Consider the following 22,904-nt stretch of genomic DNA (forward strand, 5'->3'; position numbering starts at 1 on the left):
ATTGCGCTTTGTCATTTTCTCCTGGATATAGTATTCTATATCAATATTTGGTATTCTTAACAACATTTGGTCTTTCTTCAATTCAACACTTCGTTGCCTAACTTGCCTTTTGGTGCCAGATGCCAGAACCATCTCAGTACTCTCTTCGCTCCCACTTCTTGACGTAGCGTAGCACGCAAGTAAAAGAAATTAAGGAAAACCAGTATTAACCCTAAGAAAGAATCTGAAGTGCACTAGAGAAATCTAAAGGTTTTCTGATTAAAAAGGATAATAATAATAATTCATACAAGCAGCCAAAAAGGTTGTTTAAATACTTTCACAATCCTAGACGTTCGAAATTCAAAACAGAAATAAAAATGGAAATAAAGTGCAATTTAGGAAATTTATTCAAAAACACTAAATTGCTTATTTGAAGCCCTAAATGAAGAAATTTGGCCCATGATATACCGATTTGTCGTTCCATTCGAATCGGTATATCATGGGCCCATTTCTAACACTGGGTCGGGCTAAAGTTTGTTCCTTTTCTTGGCCTTCTGCCAGTCGAGTTGTTGCATGAACTGTTCTGGCATTTGTTCTACATCAGTTCTAGTGGCAGTTTCTCCTATATTCTTTTTGATAACTCAATTACTTTCTTTTTTTTTTTTTTCCTGATTTTGACATCTTGATCTTGGTTATTTTATAATTCACACAGTAGATCCTTGTCGTTTTCTGACTTTCCTTGTAGTTATTAATCAAAGGATCGATATGGTCCCCATATATATATCTAATAATTTTTGGAACATGCACCATTTCCTTATATTATTAGTTTTCTAAGAAACCAACATCTTTATGTAAAATTGGATGACTGAAAATATGCTTAACTGAGGCAGCTGAATCTATTTTCTTGGCAGGACAATGCTAGCTTGCCTGGCAGGTTGTTTCATTTCCTTGTCTTGGTATTGGGGACTCATCAAACTCCAGATCTCACAATCTGGATGTCACTTTTTTCACCTTTGTACAACATGAATAAATCTATTTCTCAACATAATAGCATATATATGCAGGAAAAATATGACAAAGCTATATATGTCGGAAAAATATGACAAAGCTATATATGTCTTCACTTACTGAGATGGAAAAGAGGGTAAAAGTGGCAGAATCAATGTTGGAGGCTACATTGCTATATGAATCTGGCCAAGCTAAAGCGCTATCTTCTCCACGGTACATGAAAATCTGCGTCTCTGCTTCTAGAATGAGCTCTATGATGGTTTTCTATACAATATACCGTCCCAAGTATTGTATTCATTTGTGCATAATCCCATTTAGGTTTAACGATGAGATTCTCAATCACAATCATCTCTCCCTTCATCATAACTATTATGTGCTAACTGTCTTTTTTTTTTTTTTTTTTTTTCTTTTTTGGTTTTGAAGGAAAGAGTAGACAATTAAAACAGATCATTATCTGTCGAGGCCTTGGCGGCGATAGAGGGTCTGGCCCTGTTACAGCTCTTGTCTCTTTCCCCAGCTTGTGTGGAGGGACTAAGGGAGATTCTTTGAGAAGGATCTATGCCGTGAGGATTTGTCGAACATACTAGGCTAATGGTGTGGCTCATAGATTAGCTCCATATGTTATTTCTATTTTTGATAGGTGCCTCAGGCAAGGGAAGCCTCTTCATTTTGTTGAGGACACTCTACTCTACTTGACTACTAGAGGACCTGTGTATTCTTTAATGGTTAAAAAAGTTTTGTTTCACTTCAAAAATAAAAGAATAAAACACAAATTACGCCTAACATCTGACTCCCGAGCCCGAGGCTCTAATACCATGATAAAAATGCACAAAGAGAGAATATTAATTCGATGCGATTGAACTATTGAAATTTAAAAGATTCATAATCTTATAAAAACCTATTCAAAATTATCTTTAGATTTGGATTTTATTTTATGAATCATTGTATAATATTGTGGTCATCTAAAAAAAAGGGGCAAACTGAACTATAGCTGGAGGCCCATAAACACCTACAGCATCTTCCACCAAAGAAGGCCCAATAGGGGGATGGGGGAGGAGAAAACCTTTAGGCCAAAAATAACATCTGGGTGGGAAGGGGCATGCATGGCCTGCCAATCACCCAACCAGACTCAATAATGGAAACTAGATAAACGAGCGGGTGATACAGATAGTAAAATGAGTGGTAAAAATTTGCAGTGAAAGAACTTCCCCAATAAAATTGAGAGTTCACAGTTAATCCAAGTACAGTAGAATCCCACTTTAAACAAGTTCTCATAGAATATATATCCACATGAGACGACTTAAACATGAAATACAACCCCAAAGAAACATGATCTTGACTTGTGCTCCAGATTTCATCTTCTACTTCTGCTGCCATTGCCTGTAATAAAAATCTCAACAGGATGGTCAGATGGTGCAAGTGCATCAACAATATTCTTGAACTGAATCTACACAAGATGCATCAAGATTTAAAATCAACTGAAGAAAATCACAAAAAAGGCAAACCACAACACCCACACCCTAATTCACTGCAAACATGTAATACAATAACACCAGAAATAAAAAAACCACCATACTTGCTTTCACAGGACACCAATTAGTTGAATTCTACTAGACACAAATTGCAGTAATATTTTTTATTTTATTTTGTAAGAAACGATTGCGAAAGTTCTTTTCAATCAACAATTCACATCCTACATACAACATGGTCCACAGCTATGAGTGAAACATTGTAATGTGTCATTGTGTCCCATTTTGAACCTCATTGTTCTCAAACTATTGAAACGACAGCTTGATATAAGGACTTTGAAGTGGAATAAGAAAATCAAATGGCAACATTATTTTTTATTTTTTACATCACTGAACTAATTATGTGCTGCAGTTATGTTTCCTTCCTCAGAAACACACATTTCCTCCAGTGAATGTAAAATTATTGGCACCAATAAGTCTGCATTTTTTTTTAACAAGAATAAGTCCAGCATTCTTGAATCCCTCTATTATTGTACAACTTTTCAAATTACTGTTCAATAAAAACTATCAACAATCTTGTTACTTGCAAACACATGCATGTCTCTTTCTAGTAATCTTCTAAATAAACAAAGTTCATCTGGTAAGGCAATTGTCAATATATAAATTTATGGGTTAAAAATCAGCCCAAACTGTGGCACAACAAATCTAAGATCTAGAGAAAAGTTTAGCTTTTAAATAATAACACTAACCTTCGCCTCATCTCTTTCGCTTGAGTGTCTTTACAGTCTTCAAGATAAAACTGATAACCTCCTTCAATGTGGCTTTCCTTCCTTCTTTAAAGTTCCAAAGTTCAGGGATAACATATCTCCCACTTGGATTATACTCATTCAGTTCCTTCAAGGCTGTAATGACACACTCATGTATCTCATTCCCCCATTCTTCCTTGAGATTCCGTAGCTTCTCATCTTTGTCATCAACTATTTCCTGCATCGCACAGCATGGGAACAAATTAATCATCTTCTAACCACTGCTCAAATGTCCTTAACACAGAAAAATCCTCTATTCGTCTATCTCGATTCCCCCACTTTATTAAATTTCTTCTGCACTTCATCCTCAGCAAGGAAAATACTATTCAGACCAACCTTTTCCCAACTCTCTCACATGGAGTAGATCCCACAATATAATGAGTAGTGATTAGGTTGGAAAATTCGTTAGGCTCTATAACATCTTTGAAGACAAAAAATACACAAACAGGAGAGACTTTTATGAGTAGACTTTTATAAGAACTTGTGTGGGCTAAACCAATACTTGCAAAGTAATTTTGATTCATGCCCAGCTATGAGAATAACAATAAATACAAGTATCAATATCAATGTAAATTAGCACAAGCACATAGCATAACTGCTCTTATACTATTTAAGAATGGGAGAAACTGAGTTGGTCTCACCCCAAACTCGGCCCACTTATAATAGCAGAATCCCCAATAGTATTAACATATACCAGCTGAACCCAACCTGTCTGTGTCTCCATCAGCCATGTTTCATGCAACTTCCCAAAAATCTCAAAAGCATGAAAGATCAAGAAAAAAAAAAAAAAAGTTGCCTAATTCCTGCCAAATACTAATTTATGTTTCAAAATTGGCCTCAAGAAATTAACTAAACCACCAAGAAAATAAAAATATATACAGACACATACACATGCCTAGCAATAACAGGTTGCTAGATATGTTTTTTTAACATAATATCGTTCCAAGTTGCAGCATACATTTGCACTTCCATTATTAGATAGTAAATGAGCTAGGAAATAAAAGATTGACAGTATTCAAAAGACATACCTGGACTTTCCCATCAACAGTTATAATCCTGAAAGGATGCCAATCCGGATTTTTCAGATTTTCCTGCCACAAGGAGCATAAAGTGAAGGCCTGCACCTCTGCTTCCTCATGAAGGAATCGCTGCTTGCATGTGTTGAGGAAGGGCTTTTGATCAAGATCTCCCATTCTCTTTATCCCAATGTTAGATTTACCACTCAACATTTCACTCAAGCCCTAAAGAAAAAGTATCAGCTTTCATGACTTCATTGTCTCTTTATCATATGAGGAAAGGTATAACATTTACAAATTGGTATGGTTCTTCTTTTCTTTTTGTGATAATACAGTGGAATTATATTTCGTTTTTATATATAAATATGAACCATACAGTGGAATACATGTAGAAATTATTCTTGACTATCTGCATGTCTGACTCTATCAAACTCTGGTTTGAGCCAAGAGATTTATGCCAAAAAGAAAACATTTTAAGTAGTTGATTGCTCAAATAGAATTTACCATTGATTGGCAATTCTAGCATTTCTGCCAAACTGAAGCATATATATAATATATATATATATATAGAGAGAGAGAGTATATTACATAGTCTAAAAACATTATATGTTAGACCAACTGATAAAAGAGCATTACTCTCTCTATCTCTCTATCCATATATATAAGGAAAAGAAAATGCATACTTCGATTAATTTTTTGCGAGCTTCCTGTAATTCATCATTGCTCTGGCGCTCTTTGGTGATTAGAGTTTGATTTAGAGATTCCATATCCTCAAGCTCTTCAACCTTTTGCCCCAATTCATCTTTCATTTCTTTCATCTTATTTTGAAGTGCGTCATCATTTTGATCCTCAAGATGCTTCATCACCTCTAATTTCCCTTTTAACTCTTCAATTTCCATTTCCAACTTCTGTTTAGCATCCAACTGCTTCTCTAACTGAAGTATTTTATTCAAGGCATCCTCTTTTTCCCTCTGAAAAGTTAAAGAGTCCTAGTCAGTGAAAATCAAGGAAAACAGAATATAGTAAGGAAGTAACAGTTTCTAGTCAGCCTACTAATTGCACACCTTTTGCTCTTCAACCAGCCTCAAGACACTCTCATCAGCCTTTTTCTGCTCCACAGAAGCCATTTGAAGTGAACTGTTTCTCTGATCATTCTGAAGGTAAAAAAAAAAAAAAAAACAATCAGTACCCAGCATACATAAGGCAAGCAACAGCTCCACCTGCTGTTAAACCTTTTTTAAACACAAGAAAAGCTATGTAGATGCCTGTGTTCCATTTTCAAGAAGGACAAGTGTGCTTTAAACATTATATCTGGTATGACTATGAGGATAAAGAATTGATCAATTAAAAAACATAACTGGATGGGGAAACCCCCACAAAGTAAAAGATACTGTGAGCCAGAAACTGGAAGTATTCTCATGCATCCCAGGAATTAAATCAAAATAATGGGTTCTTTATTAAAACTATAAATGACTCTGTTAGTACTTGACTCCAAATGCATACAATTAGCCCCTTCTATAGGCCTGAAACTCTCCCTAGACTACTAATAATCACATACAAAACGTAGTCTGACTTACACCATATAGAGAAAGGAAATGATTCTATTACTACTTGATTAAAAATGCATACAATCAGCCCCTTTCATAGAGGTCTAGAACTCTCCTAGTCTCCTATAAGTAAATAGGAAACTGAGCAGGCCCTGGCTTCATCAATTAAGGCATACTTGGGGGATTTAAATGGTTGACTAATTAATACAAGCTAGACTGAGTTTTAGACTAGAAATTCAAATTCTAGAAATACACACAGCTCTGATTAACTAAGAATTCCATTCTATTTTGACTGAATTCCATTATATTTGTAGCTAATTGACCTAATACATGGATAACTAAGAAAACTGCAACATACGTACTTCTAGAAAGCAAGTAGCTTCAATGGTTACTTAAATTTTTAAAATGCATAAAATTCAAGGCTACAAGAATGTGTATATATTACCTTCTTCTTATCCTCATCAAGTTTTTGCCTCTCGCGCTCAGTTAGTGCTTCACGTTTGTTTAATTCTTTGCTCCAGGAATCAAGTTTCCTTTTCTTAGACTCCAACTCATAATTCAGTTTCTCTTGTTCGTCCAATATTCTCCGAACATTATCACGTGCATTCCGCTGCATCTTCCTCGTTTCTGATTAACAGGGATAACATTATTAATCATATACCACATAAAATTATTTATTTTGATAACCATGTCTCCATATGATATCATAACTTGGTGTGATTGAATCATCCCTTTGAGCTCAATGAAGCATAAATTCATGTCCAACAGAATCCTTGATCAGTATCCTATCCAGAATATGGTCACAGATTACGAACTGCTATATAGCTGGGTGAACAAACTCAAAACAGCAGTAGAGTTTAGTAAAGAGGCAACGTATTGTGTGATTTCATCAAAGAATGATAACAGGACTTTGAACAGGACCCAAAAATGCCATATCATATTATTAAGAGAACTCATTTTTTCAACCATCACATAGGAAATCTAAAGTATATCTTTAAAATTTTAAACAATTATATAACAGAATTAAAATCAAGGATAATATGGTAATTACATAATATCCCATTTCAATTAATCATTCTCATCCAAATACCCCACTTCTTTGATTCCCTATCACATTTGTGCACACATTGTGTGTGGGATCCAACTAGTATTATATAAGAAATCAAATGCAGATAATAAAATTCATCATAAGCACATAGGCACATTTAAACAAGAGGATGTGCAAACTACAATGCCCATAAACATGAACAAAGCACAGAAAAGGGGACAGGGACACACCTTCAACAAAAGCATTGTGTAGCTTGTCTTTTTCTTCTAGCATCCTACTTAAAGACATCGTCTTCTCATTGTACTTGTACCTTAGTTCATCCAAATTTTCATTTGTCATATCGATTTTATTGGCTAGGTTAGCCACAACATCATTTCTGTTTTGAGCTGCTTCCTGGACAATGTCAGATACTGTTCTTAGCTTTCCTTTCTTGCGAAGGAACTCCCCTACTGGCCCTTGGGAATTATAATCATCAGCACGTGCGCACCACCCATAAATGCTTGAGCCGGGCTGTCTCTTACGTGCATCCCAATCCTTTTTGCTGTGACAGTCGGTTGCAAACATTTTTTCAAATTCTGTAGCATTCCCAAAGCCATCCCAATCTGGACTAAAGTATACCACAGCCCCTGCAGATACCTCCTCTTCATTCCAGAAAGTATGAACTTCCGAAGGTCTATATTTAGAAAAAAATTTCAACCAGTATCCAGAATCAAGCAAATCTTTTCCATCCTTTGGCTGGCTCACTATGTTGACAACGATGCCAGTCCAAGGCCAAACATACAGTTCTTCTTGCTTCTCTGGTTGAGAGACAGGTGCAGGTAAAAGTAGACGTTGGGTTTGATCTACTTCGCTGGCCAGGTCAGTCTCCAAATACATGGCCAAGGCAAGGTGGTTGGCCTTTTGTTTTGCACTTCTGTTAGCAGAACCTTTAGCCACCCCTGAGGCATGTTGGAACAGGTCCTTGTACTTGTAATCTTGTTTCTTCTTCCCAGCACAAAAGGGGCATCTAAGAGTGCCATTAGGACCCTTTACTTTGTACGTTCCATCCCTTAACTGCTCGTATGGTTTATCTTTGTAGTCATTAATCTCAGATTCACTAATATCTGATTCCTCATCAGAGCTGTAGTCCATCTGAATAGTGTACAAACAGTACAAATCACTGTTAGAAAATGGACTTGCTTGGGTTGATGTCATAAACACCAAATGCTAGCAAACTTGAAAACTTGCAAGAAAACAGTTTAATGGCCATTTAATCATGGGTTTCACTCGAAAAGGTCAAAGTTAAAATTTAAGCAATGAAATGATGAACATACAGTAAAATGCTTTAACTACATTCACGAATAACATACAAAAATCTAAGAACCAGAACATAGTCTGTGCAAAAAAATTTCTATTCGCCTAAACAGGTTTCTCTAAACTTGTTCAGAACAAAGTAATTGACTCTTCTGTGACTTAAAACTACTGACTCTACAGTTCTTGATCACAGAAGCTACAGTTCAAAATGTCAAAATAAAATTACAGTTTCCCAAACACAAAGAGCTTCGCTAACCAAAAAACTGAAGCCAAATTCAACATGCACAACCATACAATCAACAAAATCAAACACATTATACTCTGTTGAGTGCAGATTGTAGTGAGAGAAAGAGACTTACAGTACAGAGAGAGCGAGAGAGTGAGAGAGTCAGTGAGGTCAAATGGGTTTTTCTCCCTCTGCGTCTTCTTCTTTGGGTGAAGAGTAAAATGGTCAGCAGCGAGCCCTAATACTATTTTAATACCAAAGGTGTGGGTGTCTCACGTGACCTGTGCCTGGAGGTCTATTACACTTGTTGAGGTGTGACTGATTTCCAGAAGGGAAGGTGGAGTTTTTCGAGACTATGGTTACAATTTGTGTTCATGTTAAATGGTAATCAATCCTAATCCTACTTATTTAATTTAATTAAGAGCAAATTATACGTAGGTACCTCAAGTTTACCTTATATTTTAACTTGGTACTTCAAATTCAAAAAGTTTCAAGTTGGTACCTCAACTTTCATTTCGTTGCAATTACATACCTCCGTTAGTTTTTCTGTCTGAGAGCTCGTTAACCTCCTACGTGGCACGCTGACATGGTTTTAAAAAATGCCATGTAAATACAAAAAATAATAAAAAAAAATAATAAACTTTTAAAAATAAAAAAACAAAACAAAAAAGATTAAAAAATAAAAAAACAAACAAAAATCCCTCATTCCCAACCCAACAGCTCGCAGCCCCCCCCAACCCGAGCAACCCCTCCCTCCCCACTCAGCAGCCTCACAGCTCCTCTCGAAGAAGTCGTCGGAGAAGCTCCGACTTCCGCAACCACCCCAACCCACAACCTTCCACTCCCTCCCAGTCACCCACCCCTCTGCTGAGATCCAATCTCACAGCGACCCCAATGACCCAATCCATCATCTTCTCCTCCTTCCCCATCGACTCCAACAGCTCCGTCAAGATCACAACAGCTCCGTCATCGCGACAGCTCCATCATCTCCTCCTCATTCCCCATCGCGCACCGCTGGGAGATCCGATGTCATTGAAGATGAGAAAATGAGGTTGAGGGAGGGAAGATGGGTGGCTGGGAGGCGCAAGGAGGATGGGCTTAGATTGGGTCCGAGAGTGTATGTGATGTTGGAGTTGATCTCAGTCTGGAGTGGGTCTCGGATGGTGACTCATGGTTTTGGGGTGTGATTCAGTGGCGGAGTGGTGGTTTACTGTTGATTTGTGTTGATTTTTTTGATATTTTTGTTTTTTGTAGGTGAGGGGTTGTCGTCGGTGGTGGGTTCGGCGACGGGGTAGGTAGCTGGGAGGGAGGGGAGGGTTGTGGGTTGGGGCTGAATCTGGGTTTGGTTTTTTTTATTTGCAGGTGAGGGTGGAGATGGTGGGGAGGGAAGTGGGCTGCGGGTTGCAAAAAAAATTTGTGTGTGTTTTTTTTCAATTATTTCATTTTTAAAGGTTTATTTCATTTTTTATTATTTTTTTTATTTACGTGGCATTTTTTAAAGCCACGTCAGCGTGCCATGTAGGCCGTTAACGGGCTCTCAGACGGAAAAACTAACAAATGTATGCAGTTGCAACGAAATGAAAATTGAAGTACCAACTTGCAACTTTTTGAACTTAAGGTACCAAGTTGAAATATAGGGTAAACTTGAGGTACCTACGTGTAATTTGCTCTTTAATTAATATTGTGTTATGATTACCAACATATATGGTGAATTATAAACTTAAAACTAAATTCTTATTATTCCTAAATCAAATATCACTTACATTACTTTTTTTTTTTTTTTAAATATAGTGAATGAGAGATTCGAACTTGGAACCTCTAACCCTATCTACCTTAGGCAATTTTGGTCTAGAGAGTTAGTTGGGTCGGGTCTGGCTAGCCCTATTCAAATAGGCTAGGCCCAAGCCTTGCTTAAAAATCTTCGGGCCAGGCGGACCATAGGGTCCGGCCCATTTATCTTTTCATCTAAGTAAAAAATAATTTATTTGATGTAAATAGGATTTGAACCTAGGATCTATTATAATCTCACTCTACCATTATGTCACTTGAAGTCTTAAATTAAAATATTTACCTATCAAAAAGAGTCTAAATTCTTAAATATGATACGAGTTATATTTTTTTTAACTAAACTCCTAATATAAGGATGGCCCTATCCTATAAACAACGGGCCGGGTTGACCTATAGCACTAAAAATAGGGGTTAGGGTAGGCTTGAGTCGTTTTTATAGGCCTAACCACAAATTAGTGGGTATCTTACAATGCTAATAGAATAGAAAAGGGGTGTTTTTCTTTAAAACCCAAAACCAAAAATGGGCTGGTAAGTCAGTCCACTTGCAAAAACGTGGTGACAGCTGATCCATTTTTTAATGAGTCGGGTGTTTGGCTGTGTTAAGCACTCGACAATAACAACCATAACAATGACAACCAAAAGATCCATAAAAATGATATTTATAGATATACCTTATATCATTCTCTTACATAAACATGTCAAAATTTAATAAACCAATATAAAACATAAAAATTACAATGGTTGTTACTATTGAGTAGAGACTATGATACATATAAATATACTTATGTCTTTCTATTACATAAACATGTTAAAAATTAATAAACTAACATAAATTAAACACAAAATCCAAGCTCATGGAGTCACATTCATCTTAATTTTAACAGTATCAATAGTTGTCATTGTTATAGTTGTCACTGTTTGTCAATATGAGACAATGGCAACCATTTTTACTATTTAACCGTGACAATCGCTCCAGAACAGAAAAAACTAAAAGAGCACTCCATGGCACTCGGCAATCGGGACTCGAGCGTTCAACCTTAGTTAATCAACGCCTCGTTTCTAAAACGTGGGTTTGTATATCATTTTTTAAAAAAGGGTGGACCTTTTTAACATTGCAAACATTTTGTGAGTTGATTTAAAATTGGAGGTGTAGAGAGGCTTATTTATCATTTTCTAGAATAAAAAACCACCTTATCCTCATATCAAATAAAATCTTTTTAAAAAAATAATCCTAGCTATAAGAGCATATCTAGTCATTTCCCTATATTCCCTTCAAATATGAGGATAAGATTGGGCAAAAGGTTAAATTTGGGGAATGACTCTCTAATGTTAAAGTTGAAATTTTCCTAAATTATATAAAATTTGATTGTGAGGTTTGGGAGCCTCATTCAGTCAACTTAATTTAGGGAAACTTTTAGGCCCTTTGCCGTTTGGATCGCATAATTGAATTTTTGAGAAATTAATTCATATGCATTTTCTTAGGGGAAGGAAATGTAAAATTATCATGCCTTGTTTAGTAATGTTGAGAAAGTAAACCATTAAATACTTTGTTATTTTCATTCCTATGTTTAGTTTGTGCAGAAATAGGAAATAATATGGTCTTAAAAACCCATCATTAATGCTTTCCCATGGAAAAGGAAAACCAAGGATTCATTTTTCCTCTTTTGGGGGCATTACATTCCCATGAGCTAGGAAATTATTTCTCATGTCTACACTTACCAAATATGGAATCGAATTATTTTCATTCTCAAACTTTCAAAACCTAAACCAAACATGAAAGGTTGGAGTTGTGTCTTTATGTCATTTTTTCCCAAAGAGTTCTTTATTAATAAACCACAACATACAACTTTTGTTAGTCATAAACTCAAACTTCTAATTTATTTATTTTTAAGCCACAAAAAATATTATGAGCCTCAATTCAAGAAAAATCAAGTATAGAGCATTCAATACTATTCAAACTGAAGCATACCCAAGTAAGGTATTCAAATTTTAGTTAAATTAAATTTTGAAATCTTTTGAGAGCTTAGGGTTATGGTATAGTCTTTAAAATTTAGGACTAAAACCCTAAATATAAAGTCATAAAACCTAAACTTTAAATGCTTAAGCCTTAAAACAATATTACATCATTCAACAAAGTGTAATTCTACGAAATTATAAAGTGTAATTCTACAAGAGTTACATACTGCATCATAACAAAATAAAGTGTAACTCTTTACATACTGCATCATGACAAAATAAAGTGTAATTATGTGAGAGTTACATACGGCATCAGAAAAAAGTTTAGTTTTAAGCCATTCCTTGTGACTTAAAAACAAATAGATCTTTTACATGAGTTTATTAGTGAAATGTACAATTTTTTGTGGCTTTTTGCTAATTTATTAAAAATAGGTAGATTAAAAGTTTGAGTTTATGACTACAAAATGTTGTATGTTGTGGCTTATAAATAAAGAATTCAATTTTAATTTGGGAAAAAATTTAGAAAAGGATTAGAGATGTATATACTAACTCATACAACCTATATTGTGAATGAAAAAAATTAATAACTTTTTTATATAATTAATACTAGTTAAACTCGTTTATAGTGTGTTCCACACTAATTCGACCTATTATTTGTGTTAGTGAATCATCAAAAATTAGTGTTTGTGTCAAAAAATGGTCCAACTCAAAACCCACTACTTTATGTCGGTCTCAAAATTGAGTTATCGATCTTGTCATGTTAAAAAAGTGTAGGACAAATTGATGCAAAACCTCACCTTAGTTTTGACCCTACAATTACAAATTTAATTATTTGCCTTACCATTTTATATTGAAACAAAACGGATTTTATACTTTTGGTTCGATCGAAAAGTATTTCTAAGCGGGTATGGAGAGCCAAAGGGGTCCAATTAGAATCCACCCAAAAATTGACAAAGGCTCTTCTAGATTATTATATATAACAAAGATTTATAAACATAAAGTAAAAAATTAGGATCGAAATTGAAAGATAAATGAGAGAGAGAATATTATGTAGAAACCGAATCTGCAAAAGGAGTCAAAAAGAGAGGAAGGGAAGGGAGGTACGTAACATATAGATGGTCACATGAAAACTAGAATTTGTGCCGCCTATAATTATTCTTCCTCAAAAACTTTTTTTAGACCTTCCCCACTGGAATTTTGCTGTACATTTGATGTTACACTTTTAATCGAATTAAATATAGTTCAAACGTTTCTATGATGATCCTCTTCATCAAAATGATTCACTATATATAAACTATAAAGCCACTTTTATGTACCAGTGATCTGCTGCACTGGTCCATACCCAACCATTTTGTTGCAAATTAATGGTATTGATGCTATACTACTATGCTACTGCATACAAGTTGTGATCCAATTAATGATTGTCTAACAGAGTCTCGTTTATAAAAAATATTGGGCATGAAACTTTTAATCCTCATTTTCCCACTTCTTTATTAGTTTGTGAAGTATGATTATAGGTTCAACTTGATATGTATTATTGTCCATTCTCTAACGGTTTAACTTTTTTGTGGTTCAAGGTTTGTCTAATAAACCCGACGTACATATTTGTACACCTTGGTTCGTCATGGTTTAATATATCTCATTGCTTTAATATTACTTAGTTTACAACTAAGATATCTGAAATTGTGGAAATAATTACCATGATTATCACAATAAGTACTGAAGAGATCGATTAAGGTGTAAATTACTGTGAACATTAATCCTTTAAAATAACAACAAAAACCTTTCCTCAAAAAAAAAAAAAAAAAAAAATTTAATTGCTTTCCTCCACCACCTAACAGCTAGCTGACCTTTACAATATTTTTCTTTCCTTTTGGCCTTTATATTGAAGAACATATTCTATGACAACATAAGTATTCCTAAAACCATTTTTTTATTTTTTCTGAAAAATCCTTTAGAGAGATCGAAAAGCTATTGTAGATAACAAATGATAAACATTAATAGAAAAAAGAAATGTACTATCAAATACTGAAATGTTTTCTTAAAATTGATAAATTAATATTTAACTTCATAATGGATAAGTTTTTTTCTAGTTCAAATGGGGTTTTTTTGCATTTTCTTTGAAACCACCTTGAAGTACCATATAAGCTTCCTTCAGCAAGAACCACACACTAGCTTTGACAATAATTCAAGTGCCATGTGTAAATTTATAATCCCCAGATTACAGATAGGCATGCATGCTTATAGTATTCATAATTATATAATTGTTGGATTGAATAATATAATTACTGCTCATTATCAAAGATGCTCTATGTATCAGTCTTGAAATTTTCTTTCTAATAATATTTTAATTTCTAGTGATTAGTTTAATAATCTGACACACAGACATACATACATGCACTGATGCACACTGCAGCCAGCATAAGCATGTATACAAGCATGTTGCTACACTAAATGAAGGTGCATGACATCAACCTTATCAATGCATGCAGAAACTTCAAAATTACACCAAAGATCTTCATTAGTTTTAAATAAATCATAACTTCAAAGAATTGATTTCTACTAGTAATAAGTTCAAGGGAAGACATAAAATTATATAATATATATATATTTGATGTTCTCTTATCAAATATAGCATGTGTTGTTTTGTTATTAGATCATGAATTATATATAACTCCACATTCAACACATAGTTTCATCTAATTAACATTTATGATTCATTGTCTCTGACACATAACATGCTTGGGGCGATATATAACATTTTTGTAATATATATATATATATATATGGTTAAGTAAGGTATACCTCATTTGAGATATAATGAGGTAATATTTATGGGATTCACTCTGCATAATAGTTTGATGATCAGATTTGTCTATTTTTTAAGTCTTTATTTAAGGATCATCATTGTAAAAAATAAAACAAATAAAAAATTGTTTAATTATTTGATTAAATGGTTATCATTTCAAGTATTTATTAAAATTATAATGTTCGTCTATTTATTTGATCACAATTAAATGCTTTAATGGTTTTCGATTTATTCAATTTTTTACAATGGTGCTCGTTGAATTGAGACATAGAAAATTGATAGTTCTCATTATCAAACTACAATGTAAAGTGAGTTCTATAAATGATACCTCATTATGGCTCAAATAAAGTATCTTATTAATTTCAAGCTACCTCTATATACCTCTATATATATGTATATATATTCTTATCTTATTTAACGTATGGCTCAAAACACATGATAACTAATGGCCCACTTGCTTTTTTTCACACTAAATAAAAGTGTGCCAAAGAGGCTAGCTGAACTCAAGTAGCATTGCTACTTGATATAGAATGGGGTGGGTGAATTCTAGATTCTAGATTCAAATCTCATTGTAAGAAAAAATTGACAGATATAGATAAAAATTAAACATAAACTTGATAAAAACTTAGAAGGCCCTAGTGAACGATATTTAATGGAGATTTTGAGGTTAGATGGGCTCTAAAACCACGAGTCTCGTACTATCTATTCACATGGCAATCATATGGGGGAAGAAAGCATATGAAACAAATTGATTGCCTGCCATTTATCCAACCACTCAATACAGACACATCCAAAGATTGACTCTCTGCCACAATATTTACTCCCCATAATTTCATCTTTCCCCTTTCTTATACTTATCTCACAAGCCTTCCATAAGGGAACAAACCATTAAATTTGGAACTCAGATTGTGACATTTTGGCTTACACAATTATTGAGTAAGAGACACTGAATTTACATATTTTGAAGTAAAAAAAAACAATGACACATTTGTCTAAAATTGCATCCTTGGGTTTAAAAGTTAGATTTTTCAGATTTAGAATTTACATTGAAAAGATAGTTACATGGAAGCTTACAATGGTGTAGTTTTAAATATAAATATAAAATAAACCCAAAAAATTAGTAGATGAGTCGACCTCAAAATAAATAAATAAAACCCAAAATTAAAAAACAAAAATCTCAGTGGAAATGGCACAGACCCAAAAACAAGAGTCCCTGCACTGCAAGGCTGCAATGTCCCACCGTCCACTTCCTCATCTCCTGCAGTTCCAACCACTAACTTGTTTTCTCACCTTTTTTCCCTTGGGATTCTCTAAGTCAACCATTTTAACACTTTTTTTTCTTTGGTTGGCCAAGTATTTTATCACTATATATACCAGTTACAACTCAATAGTCAGTACACTCTTCAAAACATAGAGACAAACAAGTGAAACTGAAAGTTTCAAGTTTCTCCTCTCTCTGAATTAATTTACTTTATTTTTTACTGCTTCACCTCCTTTCTTGTTTGCTGTTTTTGTTTTGGAGTGAAATGGACAACAATGAGGAAGTTCCATCTGCTCCTTCCACTCCTGTCACACCAGGGACTCCTGGTGCTCCTCTCTTTGGTGGGTTCAAGCCAGAGAGAGGTGGGAATGGTAGGAAATCACTGCTCAAGAGCTGCAGCAACTGCTTCAGTGTTGAAGATTGGGCTTTGGAAGATGGAGCATTGCCTAAAGTTTCTTGTGCATTGCCACCCCCTCCTGTCTCACTTGCAAGAAAGGTACTCATAATTCTACTCTCATACTTAAGTCCCGAGTTCAAATCTCCTTCTTTCGTTTCATCTTTCTTTTAAAAATCGAACTTTTTTAGCCCATATCAAGTCTCAAGTTCGAATCTCTTTCTCTCTTCTTTCATTTTTCTTGTTACAAGATTTGTAACTCAAATGAGAGTGTTTACCCCATTTTCCATACCAAAGTTTGAATCTTCCATATTGCAAAACAAAATCAGGCCCTTGTTCCATTTTTGTGTTATATATGCTTCACAAGTTAAATATTGTTGAAAATCTCAAATCTAAGACTAACCCATTTTTGTTTGGTGTCTTATTTTCGTTGGGTTGGTGCCAAAACCAGGTGGGAGCTGAATTCATAGGCACCCTCATACTGATCTTTTCTGGGACAGCCACAGCCATTGTAAACCAAAAGACACAAGGCTCTGAGAGCCTCCTAGGCCTTGCTGCTTCCACCGGCCTCGCCGTCATGATTGTCATTTTATCAACAGGCCACATCTCCGGGGCTCATCTCAACCCCTCTGTCACCATTGCCTTTGCTGCACTAAAGCACTTCTCATGGAAACAGGTTAAAAACACAAAAACACATCATCTATAGTCTGAACACGTTACGTTGTTAAATAATGAATAAGAAGTACCGAGTAAAATCTTGTTACTCTAGATTTATAGAAAATATAATTAATATGTTGATATCTGATATCTAGTAAGAGAATGTTACCCTCTTCATAACAATCATATATATTTTAGATCTTTCTTGGGACTAATGTTAGGGTATGGTTTGGCAGGTACCAGTGTATATTGGAGCACAAGTGTTGGCATCATTATGTGCAGCATTTGCATTAAAGGTGATTTTTCACCCAATAATGGGTGGTGGAGTTACAGTTCCTTCAGGAAGTTATGGTCAAGCTTTTGCCTTGGAATTCATCATTAGCTTCAACCTCATGTTTGTTGTCACTGCTGTAGCCACCGACACTAGAGCTGTAAGTATACTGTATACCTTTTCTTGTAGAAATAATGAGTTTTTATTTTATTTTTTGCAATATAGAAATAATGAGTGAGGGTGAATATCTTAATGCTAGAATAAAACCCAGTAAAAATTTAACTGGAAAACAGAAAAAAGGGTTTTGAGAATAATAAACTTACCCCCAAATTTGTGCCCAAAATTTTCTTTCCTTTTTCTAACAGATTGGATATTGATAAATTATAGATTTATCCCAGACACACGCACCTTCGCAGGATTTTCTAGGAGACAGGAGTCCCTTTTTAAATATGTTTATCAACAAAATAATGCATGAGACAAGGAGAGCAGATTTGGTACCCTGTTTTTGGTACCAGGCTGGTACCAGGCTTTGATCAAAGCCTTTGATCTTAGCTTTCTCTCTCTACTCTCTCTCTCTCTCTCCTCCAAGATCAATGGGTTTGATCAAAGCCTGGAACCAGCCTGGTACCAAAAACTGGTACCAAATCTGCTCTCTGAGACAAGAGTCAATGAAGAAAGATGGCATGCATGGCACATTGGCACCTCTACTGGTCCAATTCCCAATGAACACAGCAATAACAAATATTAAATTTGAAGAATCAAAGTTCAAGTACGTGCATATCTCTAGAATCGAGGTCAACTTAGAAGTAAAAACATATAAAGAGAAGTAGATTAAGCCTTACAACTTAGATATGTAAATTTACAAAGGCTTAATTATGCATATAAATTAGTTATATTCTGTTAAGTTTGTCATCTTTTTCCTCAAGCTTATGTGGTGTTTTCATGTCAAAATTTTGATGAACCCCACGTTAGGTTGGGTAACGAGAAAAATATGATGGGATCAACAAAATAGTACAATTTAATTAAAATGCAGGCCATAATTTGGTGAGCAAAATGAATCAAAATAAAATTTTGAAGGTAAAGTGAGATTCAGATATTACAGAACATAGTTCAGGCATAGAATCTTGTAACATGACTGAATGTGATAAAATTTCCAACATGCAGGTGGGGGAGTTGGCGGGAATCGCGGTGGGAGCAACTGTCATGCTTAACATACTCATTGCTGGGTATGTCACAACTCCAACCTTCTACTAGAAATTTACTTCCTTCTGGGCTGGTTGGCTGTAAACTTACATTCAATGCATTCTAGATTTTCTTGAAATAATCTTCTCTACACTGTTGAGCAGGGAAGCAACAGGAGCTTCAATGAACCCAGTGAGAACATTAGGGCCAGCCATAGCTGCAAACAACTACAAAGCCATATGGGTCTACCTCACTGCTCCGATTCTTGGGGCACTCTGTGGAGCGGGAACCTATTCAGCTGTCAAGCTGCCAGAGGAAGATGGCGAAAATCATGAAAAGCCTTCAACAAGGAGCTTCAGAAGATGACTGATCAACATGGTCATCAGGCCTACATCAATAATCCAGAAGCTCACATCAGGGACATAATGCAGATGGAGGGACAAAAGGAAGTCAGATGAAATACAATGGCTTGATGACTCCTGGTACAAATACAAGGAGCTCTGGCGGGTATATACACAGAATGGAAAAATGAAATAGTCATGTATTAATAATTAGCCAAGGTAGATATTCTCTCCTGTCCCCCTCCAAGAAAGAAGAAAATCTATAAGAGTATGAAGACGAGAATTGAACCCTTTTCTTCATTTTCTGGTTACAATGTGGGCAGATGAGAATTGACTTCTTTCTACAAAGGAATATGAAACCAGATAACAAAATTATAGTAGTCCTTTACCAAACTGTCAGTGCCACTGACTCAGATATTAAATTTCAGTCCTTATGCACTTTACATGGTCAGGTAAAGTGCATAAGGACTGAAATTTGATCTCTCTCTCCTTCAAACTTGAAAAAAGAAATGAAAAAACCCATATTAAGCTCATTTTGCAAGAAACTATGCAGCTTTTTCCCCCTATTCATGGTTTGCAAATTTTTAATAGCATTTTCCATCAACTGACATGTAAATTAGCTCCAAAAGCATGGAAATTACCATGAAAGGCTTGAAAGCCCACAAACTCAATAAGGAGCCGTAACGCCTATCCTGCCCCAATGAATACATTTATTTTTGACAACAACTGCAATTGCCCACATAAATCATATCAGATTTACAGTTTTAAAGTTCCTGGGCTTGGAAAGAATCACACAAGCATAACATGTGTAACCATAAACACCATGCATGTATATCGTTCCTTTCACATAGAGCAATAGGTGCATAACATCGAATAGCAGCAGAAATGCAAATTTTATTAGAGAAAATGCAAAATTTTCATCACTGAAGTAAACAATCATATATTCATATTGCAAGCAAAAGTATCCTAGTAGAAGTCAAAACAAGCTGAAATCTGGCAGGAGCAAACCAGAACGAAATCCAGCAGAAAAAAGTATCATTGTGGATTGTGTTCCTCAGGTAAACCATTAGGTATCAGAGTACAAATCTGGGATCCCATTCAAGTTAGTGACAAAAGACACCAGAAGGTAGCAAAACAGAGTGAAGAATTGTGTTCACTTGTTTCTTCATAGCCTAAGGGCAGTAGCAAAGATCAAATCAAAGCAGAAACAGCATCAATTAGAAACTCAACTAGGTTTCAAGCACAACCTATCCAAAGTGCTTTCCTGTTATCTCTAATTAGTGATTTTATCCCTGCAAAAATTATTGTAATCAAGCCAATATGTCCGCATGCAGTGATTCCACCACACTTGACAAGTAATCATCCACACTGCTACACAAGCTGATCTTTCATAAATTGACAAGTAAACAACAACCATTGAGAAATGCATATTGACAACGACAAGATAACAAATTTATTTTCACTTTATTAAAGAAATAACTCGTACATTATAACTTTGTGGCTTTGTAATGTTAAGTGCTCATTTTCAGTAGCCAAATATATCAAAATAAAATAACCCAGGAGTCTATTCTCAAATAGGAACGAAGCTACATAGCACAGATGCTTAAGGAGATGGTACAAGTAAATGCAATACCCACACTAGAGTCTGGACATACACAATAGATAGATGACTCACAATGAAAGATCATCTAATAGAAATCACAATAAAATCAACTGAACAAAAGCCTTTTCTAATGCTCATTGCTCAAGCTAACTTGCTTATAAGCAAATGATGCAATCAAGTTACAAACTACAACAATTTAACTAGATATATGAAGCACAACCAAATCAATCTATTTTTGGTCCTGCATTACAAGTTCTGCATTTCAGAGAAACAAAAATTGTATTCTAAAAAGTAATAAAAAGAAAAACTCACCTAAAGTTAATCGATTACTTGAATGATTACCCATTATGAAAAGGGAAGTGCCTCATTTTTTTTCTAACTTCTGCCTCACTTAAGTGGAATCTTCTTAATCTCTCCAAATACCAAACTCAAAATCTCCATTTTCTCGTCTTTTCCCACACTTTCTCCCCATCCAAACAAACTCCTCTTCATCAACCACCCAAACTAACCCAACCCCACCAACATTTACCAGAAACCACACAACCCCATTAACGATTCTGCACCAAAAGCCCACTCAGACAATCGAAACCTCTTTGATCCGACCCGTATCATTCTCGGGTCGAGCAAAGTACTTAGCAAGATAAAGCACAAGCAAGGCGATCAGGACGCCAACGAAATTGGCGACGGCGTCTTTAGCAGAGGCTCCCGCGGACCTGAAGAACCCGAGCTCGTCGGCGAACTCCTTGGCTGCCCCGGCTAAGAGAGATAGGACGGATCCGACCCGAATAGAGTGACGACGTAGAAACGGGTACGGGGCTCGGTTGGCTAACGTGGAGAAGAGGAGGGTAAGAGAGAAGCAGAAGAGAACATGGTAGAGCTTGTCTTTGGCTAACCACGGGTCATTGTCGTCCATTTGGAGCTTTGAAAGAATCAAGAAATGTTGGGGGCTGTTTGGTTTGCAAGAAAAAGAGACGACAAAAAGTTTGAATCTTCTGCCCTTCTATATGTTAATACTAACCAGCTCAGAACGAGGAGAGAGTCCTGACTAGGCTTGAAGGCTTGAAGCCTAACCCCTCCGTACAAGAAATTGCATGCACCTCTCACAAATAGTGCACCAGAACCAAGAAATAAAATTTCAGATTTCAAAAAATTTTGATGAAAATTTCGATGAAAATTTTAAAGATTTTTAAATTTCGACAAAAATTAAACAGAAACAACGGAAATTTTGAATGACTTTACCATATGTTTATTTAACATATTATCTACGATATTGATAAAAAACATTGAAGAAACCAAATTATATGGTAGATTTCATGTGATATGTGATGAATATAATACGCGCTGAAGGTAAATACTGTTAAATAAAATTAATATAATGAATAAATAAAATTAGTATATTTTTTATACTCTATAATCTATACACTAAATCTTATACTTATATGTCCTAATATTACATTAAACTCTACATACTCTATATTCTTTAAGATATGGTATAAAATATTAGAATTTATGCCCTTTAGAGTATTTTAAATTTTTTTATATAGAAATGTATTATAATTTAGGGTTTAAAGATAACTAAACGAAATTTCAAAAGAATCAAACGAAACCTCAAACCTTTTTTTTTCTTTCCAATTGCCTAAAGACCTCAAACCCTAATCAACCCTAAACCTTTTTTTTTTCTTTCCTTCCTGGCTTCCACTTCTTCCCGTGACTTTCTTCTTCCCTTTCATTTCTCTCTCTCCCAGCCGCGACTGTGTCGCATACTCGCATATCAGCATGTGGCATATAATTGATATATCTTTTTCACTTCTCTCTCCTCCGGTCCTCCCTCTCCAGCGCCAATCTCTCTCTCCCAAGTCCCTCCCCGATCTCTCTCTCTCCCTCCCTGATCTCTTTTCTTTATTCTCTCTCTTCTCTCTCCTCCTTCCTCAATCACGTCGATGGCTGGGTTAATTTGTAACTGCCAGCAAGGAGAAGACAGACAGAGAAAAATGGCTAGGTTTGTTCCTCTTAGCGAAATTTCGATAAATTCGATAATTTTGGCGAAAAATTCATGAACTAGTGTTAAAATTTTCATACCCCCAAAAAACGAAATTTAACTCCTTGGCTATACCCTCTATATGCCCTATAAGGCTATACCATAAATATATCCTATATTATTAAATTTACTCAACCCTACCTCCTAAACCATAAACCACTCCATAAACCCTAAATTATATTAAACTTATATCCTTGCAAACTTATATAAAA

General features: G+C 35.2%; 3 protein-coding genes across 3 annotated transcripts; 1 reads left to right on the forward strand and 2 right to left on the reverse strand.

Moving 5' to 3' along the window:
• Window positions 1-2,163: 2,163 nt before the first annotated feature.
• FDM1 (XH/XS domain-containing protein) lies at window positions 2,164-8,965 on the reverse strand. The gene is made up of 8 exons (XM_086240286.1): window positions 8,526-8,965; window positions 7,104-8,004; window positions 6,271-6,452; window positions 5,343-5,432; window positions 4,962-5,249; window positions 4,291-4,503; window positions 3,206-3,440; window positions 2,164-2,367 (listed from the first exon to the last, which is right to left on the reverse strand). The coding sequence occupies exons 2-7, from the start codon at window positions 8,002-8,004 to the stop codon at window positions 3,213-3,215; spliced, it is 1,902 nt and encodes a 633-aa protein (XP_086096412.1). The 5' UTR covers window positions 8,526-8,965; the 3' UTR covers window positions 2,164-2,367; window positions 3,206-3,212.
• Window positions 8,966-16,369: 7,404 nt separating this feature from the next.
• NIP6;1 (NOD26-like intrinsic protein 6;1) lies at window positions 16,370-20,929 on the forward strand. The gene is made up of 5 exons (XM_086240224.1): window positions 16,370-16,702; window positions 17,052-17,276; window positions 17,494-17,688; window positions 18,693-18,754; window positions 18,875-20,929. The coding sequence occupies exons 1-5, from the start codon at window positions 16,472-16,474 to the stop codon at window positions 19,074-19,076; spliced, it is 915 nt and encodes a 304-aa protein (XP_086096350.1). The 5' UTR covers window positions 16,370-16,471; the 3' UTR covers window positions 19,077-20,929.
• LOC147286945 (uncharacterized) lies at window positions 18,962-21,704 on the reverse strand. The gene is made up of 2 exons (XM_086240225.1): window positions 20,967-21,704; window positions 18,962-19,098 (listed from the first exon to the last, which is right to left on the reverse strand). Exon 1 carries the CDS (start codon window positions 21,565-21,567, stop codon window positions 21,229-21,231), a length of 339 nt encoding a protein of 112 aa, XP_086096351.1. The 5' UTR covers window positions 21,568-21,704; the 3' UTR covers window positions 18,962-19,098; window positions 20,967-21,228.
• Between the last annotated feature and the right edge of the window lie 1,200 nt (window positions 21,705-22,904).

This window comes from Dryas octopetala, chromosome 4, assembly GCF_963921425.1.
Source record: "Dryas octopetala chromosome 4, drDryOcto1.1, whole genome shotgun sequence".
In the NCBI taxonomy this organism is placed as follows: domain Eukaryota; kingdom Viridiplantae; phylum Streptophyta; class Magnoliopsida; order Rosales; family Rosaceae; genus Dryas; species Dryas octopetala.